This window comes from Rhagoletis pomonella, unplaced genomic scaffold, assembly GCF_013731165.1.
Source record: "Rhagoletis pomonella isolate Grant_MI unplaced genomic scaffold, Rhpom_1.0 Rhpom_scaffold_00001, whole genome shotgun sequence".
NCBI classification, from domain to species: Eukaryota; Metazoa; Arthropoda; class Insecta; order Diptera; family Tephritidae; genus Rhagoletis; species Rhagoletis pomonella.
In genome coordinates, this window is record NW_023458555.1 from 63,714,763 (window position 1) to 63,729,554 (window position 14,792).

The 14,792-nt window shown below is 35.2% G+C and overlaps 1 protein-coding gene across 1 annotated transcript in view; it reads left to right on the top strand.

The window, feature by feature from the left end:
• The window catches only part of LOC118755962 (tyramine/octopamine receptor-like), a 159,788-nt gene extending 145,421 nt beyond the window's left edge, over positions 1–14,367 (top strand). Inside the window, exon 5 of the mRNA XM_036490777.1 lies at positions 13,204–14,367. Within this exon, the coding sequence (XP_036346670.1) occupies positions 13,204–14,142 (939 nt within the window). The 3' untranslated portion in view covers positions 14,143–14,367. The remainder of the gene's footprint in view (positions 1–13,203) is intronic.
• The last annotated feature ends 425 nt before the right edge of the window (positions 14,368–14,792 follow it).

Here is a 14,792-nt window from a genome sequence, read left to right on the forward strand (position 1 = left end):
CTACCCGTTCATCAGCATATCTCTCTCTCTCTCTCTCTCTCTTTCTCTCTCGAATATTAGGCATATGAAGTGCGTGGCTGACTTGATGTGCACCTATAACCCATATACATAAACACTCGCAAAGGTAATCCCTACCTCCTCAACTACTCTAACTCAACCCCAACTCTAAACCTGGTCTCCCTCTCTCTCTCAGCTAAACAGTTATTTCCTCACTTTGAATGCTGGATTGAATATAATTAGTGGTATTCACCAAAGTGAGCAAGTGGCCTGGTAAAAGAGCAGACCAGCCCAACAACTACTGTTGTCAATACCGCTTTTATTTAGTTGATAGACATCCTTATTCTTCGCAGCAAGAATAGCTCGTTCAATGAGCCTATAATTAATTTTCTTAATTAAGAAACATTTTTTCGATCAGTTCTCCTTTCGATGTTCCTAAGTTACAAAAATTATCAGGCAATAAAATTCGTCTCAATCTCTCGTTGGCTGGATGCTTTCCGTTCCCAATGTCCAGTAATTGTCGCGAGAATACTTCGGCTGCAGTGTATGTATGGCATGTTCGTCTTGTCGCAATGTTGACTATTTCAGGCAAGCATTTATCTAACGTTAATCAAGAAATTACAGATAACGTTTGCGTAAAATCTCCTGAGAGCAATATCAATACATTCCCGAATGGTTGAACGTTTCCATGCAAATCCCACGACAATCGACCAAGAACCTCAAGCAAGTTTTTATGTACCATCGTGTTAGTAAATTTTTGTACTACTTTTTCCATACCGGATACTCCGGAAATATTGCAAGTAGGAGTTTCGATGATTTATATGTTCAATGGCTGCTTAAGAGCTGAATTAGCAATGTTTCTACCTGGCAGCAACTCCAGGCAGCTAAGGTTATGTAATTGTTTGCACGAACCATTGCCATAATCAATCTGATAAGGGATGTTTTCCTAGTTCCTTCAGGCGCATCAAGAAGAAGGTCTTCCAACTCCGTCAATTATCATTTGCATATTCTTCCTCTTATTTGGCGTTGTAAACGCCTAAGCAGTTTTGGCCGAGATCGACAAAGAACGCCAGTCGTTTCTCTCTGTGCCAACTGACGACAATGGGAAATTCCAGGTGAAGCCAAGTCCTTCTCCATTTGGTCTCTCCCTCTTCCTCTTTTAACACCAGCGGATTGCGAGTTTAATACTTTCAGAACTGGAACACCGCTTCCCATTCGAACGACATGGCCAAGCCAGCGGAGCTGCCGTATTTTCATTCGCTCCACTGTGTCCATTTCGTTGTAAAGCTCATACAACTCATCGTTCCATCGTCTGCGGCACTCCCGTCGCCAACGCTCAAGGCCTGTACATCTTCCGCAAAATCTTTCTCCCATGCTGACATTATTATCGGTGTTAGTGCTGGTTCCCAAGTAAACGGTATTCTCTACTTCCTCGATATTACAACTGGCAACAGTGATGTGGGTGTCAAGGCGGGAATGCTCTGACTCTTTGTTTGATGACAGGAGATACTTCGTCCTGTCTTCGTTGATCACTAAACCCAATCGCTTTGCTTCTTTATCCAACTTAGAAAAGGCAGGACAGACTTCGAAGTTTTTGTTACCGATGATATCGATGTCATTGGCATACGCCAGAAATTACACGCCCTTGTAAAAAATTGTTCCTGAGTGGTTCAGTTCTGCAGCTCTTATTATCTTAACACTTGCATCATGCGATCGTAAATGCCCTTCTGAATTCGCTTTAATTCGGGAATGTTTGTTTGGGCATATAACAGGAGTTCACAGTAGTAATAGTAATCATAATCATAATAATATTATCTGATGTTATTCAAAATTGCTTTATCGGCAATATACTAAGTAGGCTATGGCGACCGAACGAAATTGTTCATGACTAAAATTTAACTGTTGATGTAAGGGAATAGTAGTAACAATTTTAAGTTTTCCTTATTTCATTTCATGGGATATATAAGTCTTTCGTTACGCTTTTTATAATTTTTTCATTTGTATCAGTAGTTCTTTATTAATTTTTTTCTGTGCGTAATTTTTATACCAACTCTTCGTTGATAATATGATCACTTCGTTTGGTAAGATGTTGTAAGCTCTCCCTTCATTTAAACTGTCCGGATTTGGATAAGTAAAAACATTAAGAAAAAATGTCTCTAGTAAAGCTTTCCCAAACGTTTTCCGTTTCGAACCAGTTATGTAATATTTAATTTAATTCAAATATTTTCTGTTTAACTTTACTGCATAATTCTATTGAGAGTATTTTCAAATCAAGATTCCTCAAATACCTTTCGTTTGATACCCATATTGTAACATTTCATTTATTTTGTCAATTTAATTTATATTTTCAAACATATTTTCGACTGTCTTCTTAAAACTCTTTAGTTTGATACCCATATTGCAATATTTCATTTATTTAATCAATTTAACGGAGCTCAAATTTTCAAATAGGTGGCAACCCTCCTATAAAGATTTCCAACAGTCATGTTTTTTAAACCTATTTAATTTGATACCTTTATTGTAATAAGTCATTTATTTTGTTAATTAAATTGAGTTAATTTTTCAAACGGGGGGCAACCCTCTTCCTACATATTTTGGACTGCAAGCCTTCTTAAAAATCTAAAGTTTATTACTCACATTGCAATTTTTCAATTATTTTATCAATTTCACTGAGCCAAAACTTTCAAATATTTCCTACAGTCTGTTTTTTAACCTCTTTAATTTGATACGATTATTGTAATAAGCCGTTTATGTTATCATTTGTATTGAGTTAAATTTTCAAACAGGTGGCAACCCTCTTCGAACTTATTTTCGGCTGTAAGCCTTCCTAAAAATCTAAAGTTTAATACCCACATTGCAATATTTCATTTATTTTATCAACTTGACTAAGTTAAAATTTTCAATAGGAGGCAATATTTCATTTATTTTATCGATGTACTTTAGTTAAATTTTCAATCAGGTGGCAACCCTATCCAAACATATTTTCGGCTGTAAGCCTTCTTAAAACTCTTTAGTTTGACACCCACATGGCAATATTTCATTTATTTTATCCACTTCACAGAGTTAAAACTTTCAAACAGGAGGCAACCCTCGTCAAAAATATTTCCAGCAGTTATCTCTCTTAAACCTCTTTAATTTGATACCCATATTGTAATATATCATTTATTTTATCGATGTACTTTAGTTAAATTTTCAAACAGGTGGCAAACCTCTCCAAACATATTTGCAGCTGTAAGCCTTCTTAAAACTCTTTAGTTTGACACCCACATGGCAATATTTAAATTATTTTATCCATTTCACTGAGTTTAAATTTTCAAACAGGAGGCAACCCTCGTCAAAAATATTTCCAGCAGTTATCTTTCTTAAACTCCTTTAATTTGATACCTATATTGCAATATTTCATCTATTTTGTCGATGTACTTTAGTTAAATTTTCAATCAGGAGACAACCCTCTTCAAACATATTTTCGGCTGTAAGCCTTCTTAAAACTCTTTAGTTTGATACCCACATTGCAATATTTCAGTTACTTTATCAATTTAACTGAGTTAAAAATTTTAAAATAGGCGGCAACCCTCCTCAAAAACATTTCCAGCAGTTACCTTTATTAAAGCTCTTAAATTTAATATCTATATTGTAATATATAATTTAGTTTATCAATTAAATTGCGCTAAATTTTTTAACAGGTGGCAACCCTCGTTTAAAATATTTTCGACTGTAAGCCTTCTTAAAACTTTTTAGCTTGATACCCACATAGCAATATTTCATTTACTTTAACAATTTAACTGAGTTAAATATTCAAAATTGGTGGCAGCCCTTCTCAAAAATATTTCCAGCAGTTATCTTTCTTAAACCTCTTTAATTTGATACCCATATTACAATATTTCATTTATTTTATCGATGTACTTTAGTTAAATTTTCAATCAGGTAGCAACCCTCTTCAAACATATTTTCGGCCGTAAGCCTTCTTAAAACTCTTTAGTTTAACACCCACCTGGCAATATGTTATTTATTTTATCAATTAGACTGAGTTAAAATTTTCAAATAGATGGTAACCCTCGTCAAAAATACTTCCAGCAGTTATCTTTCTTAAACCGCTTTAATTTGATACCCATATTGTAATATATCATTTATTTTATCGATGTACTTTAGTTAAATTTTCAAACAGGTGGCAAACCTCTCCAAACATATTTGCAGCTGTAAGCCTTCTTAAAACTCTTTAGTTTGACACCCACATGGCAATATTCCATTAATTTTTTCAATTTGACCGAGTTAAAATTTTCAAATAGGTGGCAACCCTCGTCAAAAAGATCTCCAACAGTTATCTTTGTTAAACCTCTTTAATTTGATACCCATATTGTAATAACTTATTTCATTTATCAATATAGTTGGGTTTAGAAATTTTCAAATAGGTGGCAACTCTCCAATTTTTTACGATATCATTGGTGCTGTATTATACCGATCCCTACAAAAAGAAAATTATTCAAATCGGTTCAGCCGTTCTCGGGTTTTGGCGACCGTGACATACGAACACAACATTTTTATTAATATAGATTAGTAGTAGTAGTAGTATTAAACTTAAGTAGTAAGTAAAAAACAAAAGTGCGTTCTGCTTAAAAGTAAAAATATTAGTTCACTTTGTCTTACTTGTCTAAATTTAAGCATATTGATTTTTAAGTAAATGCAGTTCTTTTTAAGCTTATATGTATATATAGTACTTCGAAAGTTTTTGTCGTACTTAAATAAGATATACAGTCAGTCAATTAAGTTTAGGTACAGCGAAGTTTTTACAATGCCGGCAACTATTTTTTAAATATTTTGTTTTTCCATAATTTTTTATAAAAGTAGTTCTACACGAAAAACCCCAAAAATCAGAGTTCCAAACCTTATGTAAAATTAAAGAAAACTCCGCAAATTTCCATCCACATATTGCAATTCAAACTTTTTAGAAAAAAGTTAAGTACGCAGTTTTTTAGCCCATTCAATTTTAGTATAACAAATTGCACGTTTGAGGTAGCTAGGACTTACCATTGATATTTAGCAATTTTTTTTTGTTGTTTGGTAAGTCCTAGCTTCCTCCGACTTGCACTTCATTATACTAAAATTGAATGGGCTATAAAACTGTAAACTCAACTTTTTGTAGAGAGCGTAAATAGAAAGTGAATTATTTTAATGAAATTTTTGGAGAATTTTATTAAATTTTGCACAAGGCTTGGAACTCTGATTTTTGGGGATTTTGTTGTAGAATTGACCATATTTTTATAAAAAATTACCGAAAACTAAAATATATAAAAAATAGTTGCCCGTATTGTAAATAATTCGTTGTACCTAAACTTTATTGACTGACTGTAGTAAGGTAGCTGCGCTGGATTGCATAAAAGAAAAATTAATTTGCTTTTCTTTAAAAAAAAGGTAGCTCTAGTGGCTTGCATTTTTAAATAAAGTTTGTGAGAAAGTGGTAATTATTTTGACACTTTTTTTTAAATGCCTCTTTTTCTGCAACTGCATTGCCTTTCTCAATTGTCCTTCAGGATCTTGGCCTTCGTTTATGGAATCACTAAGTATAATGATTATTAAGCAACTCAAAAACTATACCAGCGTGATAACCGACGTATCCTTTTGAGAGGTAGCCGCACCCTTATAAGAGGAATAAGATCCAAACTTTTCAGGTCAAAATTTCAGTAGGTTGCGTCTGTATGGTCTTTTCAATTTTATAAATTATCATTATTTTTAAGTGGAAAAATAAAACTCAAAATTAATGATAATCTCTGCGCGAAAAAATAAAAATCATAAAATAATCATTATTTGTAATCCCAAAAATAAAAATCAAATAATAATTATTTCCGTTTGAGCGAAAAAGTAAAACTCAATAATAATTCATAAAATAATGATTAAATGCTGATTTAAATTATTTTTCTCATAATGATTACCTGCCCTGCGTTTAGAATTTGAAATAAAATAGTTTAGTGAAAGTACCACATTTCACTGCTTTTGGACTGGTGCGGGACTAGTTACTATCGGACTAGGTCGTTTTTGGCGAAAAATAACTAGTACTGAACTAGAAATTTGGTTCAGATTTGAGCGTTCCCAATTTTTTACCGATAATAACTCATGCGAGGGATTTGTGTATTGGGCACAGTGTTGCCAAACATGGGCTTTTCCTACCAAAACTGGAACTGGTTTTTTTCCATTTGGTAGGTTGGTAGGCTTGATTGGATTTTGGTAGGTTTCGAGACAATGAGTAATAGTTATTTGCGAAAAATAGAAAGTATGTACGTATCTCAAAATATTTTAGCAACCTTTTTTACACAAATATTTCACCGGTGCGTTCGTATAATGGCGGCCGCAAACATGTAAATATACCTGATTCCTAAGTGCAAACGTATACCTTATTATTGCCAATATGCAATACGGACATCCATATATCCTGACCTAAGGATGAAAAGGTGCCAAGTCCATTTTTTAAATTTTTTCAGGAGAGACGAAAAATCGATGTAGTTTCGTATTACCTGTCATTCTGCATCAAAAACTAAACTTTGAAAAAAAATGGACTTGGCACCTTTTCACCTTTAGATAGCGACATAATTTATAGCGTACATAAATTATAGCGACACCCAGGCAGCGTTAAAGGCCTTAGAGTCCTTTAAAACTGCATCAAGGCTTGTAAAGTCTTGAACCACCTGTGAGCCAACAATAGCGTCCCCATGAAGGGTTTGAAGGCAACGAAAGGGCTGACTTTATCGCAAAGCGTGAAGCCCAAATGCGTTTGCATGATCCCTAGCCTTTCTGTGGTACATCTAAAGGATACACTGCAGACCTACTTAGCTGAGAATAATCTCAAATTGCTGCCTACTGGCGGAAGTCATAGGGAATAAGACAATCAAAGATATGCATAACTCTTTCCAGCAGGAACTCCAAAAGACACCTTGAACTTAGAACTCTTGCTGGCAACCTGACAGCACACTGCAAGTTAACGTACGGTTTTAATTAAATGGGTCTTTCTGTAGAGACGGGCTGTGGGGTTTGTCGGCTGGTGAAAGAAACCCCAGAGTATATTCTATGTGCCTGTCCACCAAGCATGAATCGTAGATTGATACACCTTGGAGAACGATTGCCTTCTCCATCTAAAATTTGGAACATGGCCTCATCCAAAGTGCTGAGCTTTTTAAATAGCCTAAGGTTGGAGTGAATACAATTTTGTTTTAGCACAATATATCTTCTTAGGTCGCAGAGCGGGTATCTTCGACGTAATACTAATAATATCGTACTTGACACGAATAAAGAGCTCGGAAAAACTCTTTGGGGAGTTCTGGGGGATACTGTTGCACTCGAAAATATAGTTGACCGCGGACATAAGTTTATGGGTCTTTCTTCGCTGTCAAAGAGGTTATCGCGGCTTTATTTGCCGTCACCTATGTTAAGAGTCTTTCTTCGCCGAAATTTTTTTATGCCTCTTTTTTCGCTATCAACTTTTGAGCTCGCGTCTTTATTCGTATTTAGTGACGATATGTATGTATGTGTAAAGAGACATATGTACATATGGATAAGTCTGTACAGTAAAATTAATCGTTATACGCAGTTAATTTGTTTTTATAAGCTTTTATTTAACTTGGTCATCCCGCGCAAATCGTGGACATTTCCAATCGATTTTAAACTAACTTCCCGACAAGTTAGAGACTTTCAGCATTGTTCCAATCACGATGACAATGCAATTTAAAATATAAATGAATTCCCTATATGGTCCAGGGGTCTTGATTCAAAGTCGGTCAAAATTTAGTAAAAATTTATGGCTAACAGAGCGTAATTTGCCAAAGAACGTAAAACCAGAGCAAAGCAATTTATGGCAAATTCTAGATATCAACCTAGTCTAGATATGAACCTCGTTGTAGGCATCATATAAAGGAGATACAATTAGAAGACTCGAGAAGTTTCCCCGCCAGAAGAACTTTAATATTGCGCCTAAATATATGCCATGCTACAGCGGAAGTGGACGACACGCCATTTCTTTAAATGAAATTAACTGCTGCTATATGTATGTATGTACATATGTATGTTTATACAAAACGTAAGCAAACAACATTTTGCTTGCATAGTCTTCTGTTCTCTTTCATTGCAAGTTGAATTATTTTAATATCTATTGCAAAATTTTGTACATAAAATAAAATAAAACTATTTAATATACAACGCTTTTATAATTGGATTAAAAATTAAAAAATAAAGTAATGTAAAAAAAATATTTTTTAAAAATAAGCTTTTATTTAACATGTTTAATCAAAGGAATAAAATAAAGTAGTGAAACAAAAGATTTTTTAGCAAGAAAAGTTTGTCAAAACTGCACTAAAATGAATAAAATAAAATAAGTTAAGGTCTCGTTAAAGTTACTAAAAGCCATTTAGTGAAAGGAGTTATTCAAACTCTAATGAAAATTACTAACAATTTGTACTAATTTACTTCGTTTTTAAAAAAGCTTGTCGGCGAATTCAGCGTACATGCATAATTGGTTAGGTATGTATGTATTTATATGTATGTATGCAGATATTTAAATGCCGGCTTGCTATTCGCGCGATTAAAAACGAAGTAAATTAGTACAAATTGTTAGTAATTTTCATTAGAGTTTGAATAACTCCTTTCACTAAATGGCTTTTAGTAACTTTAACGAGACCTTAACTTATTTTATTTTATTCATTTTAGTGTAGTTTTGACAAAATTTTCTTGCTAAAAAATCGTTTGTTTCACTACCTTATTTTATTCCTTTGGTTAAACATGTTAAATAAAAGCTTATTTTTAAAAAAATATTTTTTTTACATTACTTTATTATTATTCTAGTTGTGTTTTAGTTTTACTAGTTTATGTTAACTATGTTTTTAAAAAATTTGATATTGAAAACAAATTTTAAAACTCAAAAAAATGTTTGGTAGGTTTTGGTTGGTTATGGTAGGAAATTTAGGTAGGCAAAAAAATTTGTCTGTGGCAACGCTGATTGGGCATTTTACAAGCCTATTAGGAAGTATACATATCTGTGTTCGTATAGAATAGTAGCTTATGTCGGAAGACTGGCTTTAGTATAATGAACCATTCGCAGCATACGATTGCGAAAGACTCACTGGCGCCGAGTCGTTGAAGAACTCTTGGAAAATAAACGTAAAAGAGGCAGTTGCGATGCTAGCAAGTCAATATTCGTATAAAGTCTCATAAAAAAATTCCTTGTGGTTTAAAGAATATAGGAAATGGTCATTTACTAAAGCCAGCCTCCCGACATAAGCTACTATTTCATACAAACACAAATATATTCGTCTACATCTGAATCTTATCAGTGTTCTATGTAAGAACCAAAAATCAATCCTCTCGCCAATTAGAACTTTTGCTTTAAAAGAAAAATATACATAGTGCATTTACTCTATACAGTATATTTTGCTTAGCTGCCCATCCTTCTTTGCACGAAAAACGTGTGCGCTTAACCGAAAAAAAGCACTTAAGCGAATTTTCTTTACTACTTCAATGAGGAAGGTATCCGAATCCCTATGAAACCAAATAATGGAGGAGCACTTACCACTTAGAAATTACTGCAAGAGAAATTTTTTCCGAATGGTATCTAATTATCTATATAACTACATAAAATAATTGCCGTTTTCGTTGTTCTGCGAGATGAGCAAAATAAATAATAGCTTGTAAAATTAGGGTAAGGGTCTGATTATGCATACTTCGCATAACTTCGCACAACCATTTGTACCAGTGCACTAAAAGTGTAACTTAAGAAACTGTGAAGCAAAATCTAAACTCAACAGATCGCTAAGTTTTTAAAAGTTCTGCTAATTTCTGGGTAATGGAAAACATACAAAATACATACAAAGTACATACGAAATTACAGTTTGAAGTTTATGCGAAGTTGTGCGAAGTTATGCGAAGTATGCATAATCAGACCATAAGGGTAGAGTCAGTGCAGGTAAACGTAATACTTTCTTTGATAATTGATAATACAGTACATTTTGCTGTGCTGCCTTATTTGCTTAAGTGCACATTTAAGATACCTACCCCAAAATGCGCATCTGGGCATTATTTTTAACATTTAAAAGGAAACTGCTCCGATATATGCATTCAATATATCTGCGCATTGGTGATACCTGCCTTAAAAATTGCGCAACTATTATCAAAGAAAGTATTATGTTTACCTGCACTGGCCCTACACTTACCCCAATTTTGTAAACTTTTATCTATTTTGCTCATCTCACAGAACAACGAAAAAGGCTATAATTTTATGTATAATTTCTACGTGGTAAGTGCTCCTCCACTATTTGATTTCATAGCGATTCGGATACCTTCCTCATTGAAGTAGTAAAGAAAATTCGCTTAAGTGCTTTTTTCGGTTAAGCGCACAAATTTTTCGTGCAAAGATGGATGGGCTGCTAAGCATAATATACTGTAGTTGCAAATTTTTAAGGCAGGTATCGCTAATGTGCAGGTATGTTGAATGCAAATATCGGAGCAGTTTCCTTATAAATGTTAAAAATAATGCCGCTGATGCGCATTTTGGGGTAGGTATCTTAAATGTGCACTTAAGCACAAAGGCAGCAAAGCAAAATATACTGTACTTGGTCTGGCATTACTGTTTGAGCATTGATGTGCTTTTGGGAAACCAAAACGCCAAAATAATTGGAATTCTATGCTTGGTGCGGCACTCTAGGGAAACGAACTAGTGTGGTACCGGTTCGGTTCTAGTGCGTTTGGAACCATGACTAGTACGCGTTAATTCTCTTTTGCATGCTAGCGACTGGCGAATTTAACATTGCGATGTCCTAGGAAGTGTCAATTGTCCCCCGTTGCATCCCTTTGGCTCTAGTTCCGAACCAGTTCTAAATTCGACAGATAAGATATAGTTCGTTTTGCATCCCTTTTTCTATAGTTCCGAACCAGTTCAAAATTCGACAGATGAGATCCAGTTCGATCTGCATCCATTTTTTATATGTAGTTATTGTAGGAAGGACAATAGAATCACAAATGTTTAAACGCATTTATTAAAAATTTTTTTTTTGGGATTTTGTTGTAGAATTGACCATATTTTTTAAAAAATTACCGAAAACTAAAATATTTAAAAAATTCGTTGTACCTAAACTTTATTGACTGACTGTATTAAAAAAAGCTGTGCGGGATTGCATAAAAAAAATTAATTTGTCTTTTCTTAAAAAAAAAGGTAGCTCTGGTGGCTTGCATTTTTAAATAAATTTAGTGAGAAAGTGATAATTATTTTGACACTTTTTTTTTAAATGCCTCTTTTTCTGCAACTGCATTGCCTTTCTCAATTGTCCTTCAGGATCTTGGCCTTTGTTTATGGAATCACTAAGTATAATGATTACACAGGCCAACAAAAATGAAAAAAAATGTTGGTGCGACAAATGTTAATGTTTTGATAGACTTTTTTGTGCTGATTAGGAATCCGTAAGTACAAAGGATCCAACACGTACAGGTTTTGAGAAAATCGAGGTCAAAGTGTCAAATACCTTGTGTTAGCGTGCTGAACCGTGTCTCGGCTAAGATCAACGCGTGTAGCAGCGTCGTAATAATTATGCATGGTGGGCCGGTGACGACGGACGGACGTTTTCAAGACATTATTTTCAAGGTCAATCTTAGAAAATTGCACACTCAGGGTTTAAGAGCTGTTTGAAAGCATTTGAGCAGACCGGGGCAGTGGATTCTCAGGAGCGTCAGGTTATTTGTGGAGCTCTAAAATGGCATTTTTCTGTTCAACCCAAATAAAAAATATCAGTTATGAAGATTCCAAACCAAAGGTTAAGTTATTTTTAAATCTATTCATATAACAAGTGACGTAGAAAACTACATCGAAGAAAGTTAACTGGTGTTCATTTTAAGGTCGTATGAGGGTTAAAAAATACAATTAAAATTAGTACACTGAACCTTATTAAAAATTATATTTGCTTTAATTTAATTAAGTTTTTTTTTTAATTACAAGTAATGCGATGCATCGCAAAACATCGATGTGACATCACGATGCATTGCATTGAGAAAAACATCGATGTACTTTTGTACGTGCGCATCACTAGCCTGCATTTGCCCAAATATACGGAATTATATCAAACTGTAACAAATTTGGAAAATAATAAATATTTATTATTAACAATAATGCAGCTTTCTTGCGTTATTTTTAACAATTAGCGATTTTAAATTTTGCTCCGACAGCACAAATTCGTAGAGAATTGTACAAATTCAAATGGATTCGATGATAGCTGTCTGCGAATTTCGAATTTCCTTTCGTAGCTATTCGGATTCAATGATAGCACGTTCGTAGATTTCACGAAAATCGAACTTATGATGGATTCTGTGATTGCCCTGATTATAATGGAAAGTCACGCTTACGCTGGGTACATGACCTAGCGGATTCGCGTCGCGCGATGGGATTGAAATCGCTACTAGCGACCAACCAAACAAATTCATATGGCAGTGTTTATGATGCAGCGATGTATACCGCCATAAAAAATTGTGTAATTGATCGCTGGTAGCGATATCGATCGCATCGAGCTATGCAAATTCGATAACTTATAACCGTAGCCTGCTTATAATGTTTTTCAGGCAAAAATATAATAAAACATTGACAAAGAGTTTCGCTTATTTGAATTGTTTTAAACTTTTTTCATGTTGACTATCGAATAGCATGAGCGGGGAAATTTATTTTTGTATGCAGTAAGTGGTCATAAGCAATAACCGCCTATGTATGTCAAAAATGCTGAATTCGAGAAAAACGTTTTAAACATTTGGATTGTAATGTTAGCTTTACGGAGAAACCAAAATATTTTCGCCTATAACTTTTTTACTAGCCTAGCCGGCGAGATGGGGATGTCACACACGCATGGAATAGTGGTTGAAGAATCATATATATCACATATAACTCCACTGTTTCTTAAGTCGACTTAGGCGGTTACTGCTTGCGACCACAGAAATATCAAGAAAATACCGATCGCAAAAGCAGATAACTAGTCAGGCAATAATAACAAAAAAAAAAACAGTTACATACATATATGGGTGGTGTATTATTTGTATCGTATAATACAGTTTTTAATTTTTCGTTGTTACCACCATTAAATAAGGTAAAGGGGTTACTACAAAATAGGGAAATGACCCATATAATCAAAGTTACATATATATGTATTCTCACCCAAAAACACTTGCATTAATATGGCATTTCCATTAATTTTATAGAAATTCAAGCGCTACACAGCCGCCGACGTTGAAGCTGACATGGACCACGACTTTTCTGAACAGGAGCTTAGTTCGGGTCAGCGCAAGCATACAGCTGCACGTACATTATCCAATCCAACCCTTGCCAAGGAGTTACACGACATGATGCTGTCTGAAGGGGAGAGTGGTGTGGCGAATGCGACGGCGGCAATAAATGGCAACGGAAAAGGCAGTGGCGGTGAGTCCTCCTCCCATTGTCACTCACTTTTAACTCTCGCAACAGCCAATACCAAGAATAGTTGCTATGAATTAACGCGCCCATCGTCCCTTAAACGAACGCCTACTTCGTCCTCCACAGTAACAGTAATTACAAGCGGTTGTGGTGGTGCCAGCGGCACCAGTGGCGTCGGCGACACTCTAAATGTTTCTGCAGTTGATAGTGCGAGCGCCAGCGATCAGCATTGGCCTTCACGTACACTTAGCATTCGGCATCACCATCACATTGGCACGTCTAGCAGCACTTCAGGTATAAGTGGAAACGTTTTGGTTGGTAATGTGACCACATTGCCAAATCTGCAACCGGAAGCCGCTGCATTGACGCGGCACACACGAATCCATCACCATCACACTAAATCTTTTTCGAACCGCGTCACTTCGCTTAAGAAGGAGAATAAAACTACACAAACTTTGAGCATTGTCGTTGGGGGCTTCATCGCCTGCTGGTTGCCGTTTTTCATCTACTATCTTATAACCCCCTTCCTAGAAGAGCATGAAGTTAGCCGCACTCTGGCGAAGGGACTAACCTGGTTGGGGTGGTTCAACAGCGCCATAAATCCGTTCATTTATGCATTCTACAGTGTTGACTTTCGTACGGCTTTCTGGCGGCTGACGTGCAAACGCTTCTTCAGTGGTTCTATGAAACCGCAGTTTCCAACGAACACCATGTCCATTAGACGATAGTTATACGCTTTGCATGCATATTACGCATAGTTTAATAAGCCACATACGTACATATGTAGTTACATGCATATGTATGATAGCATGTTCATGTACAAGTAAACAAATACATATCGCTCATTTACTTCAATAGTGTCATAACTAGACATCGGTATGAAATTGCATGTATTTGTTTAGTATCAAAGAGATCCTGGACCAACACAGAAATTCTAAACGTTGATTTTTAAATTGAACGAAAAAACATCACAGCGCACGGCAGTGCGCGCGAGTGACGAAAGCAGCCACAGTAGCATGCTGAAATGACTCGCTTATATATACACGAGATTTAGAAATTTTTATCCAGACGTCCAATCGACATGTTTGAGATATCGTTGGAAAGGTCAGAGTGCGTCCAGAAAATGTATTCAAGCTTCATAAACGATTAACCGGATTCTTAAAAATTAGGCTAATGTGTTGCAAAACAAAAAAAGGTTTTTGTGCTTGTGCCGGTTTAAGGAGGCATGTGGGTACACCCAACATATTTAGGGCCGGTTGTTCAATGTCTGATTAGCACAAATCGGAGGTAGAAGCTCCGGTTAAGCACAACTACTGCTTTATCGATCACATGTTACATGCATGATGTCAAAATCGTCGATAGTGTAGGGGTAGTGATA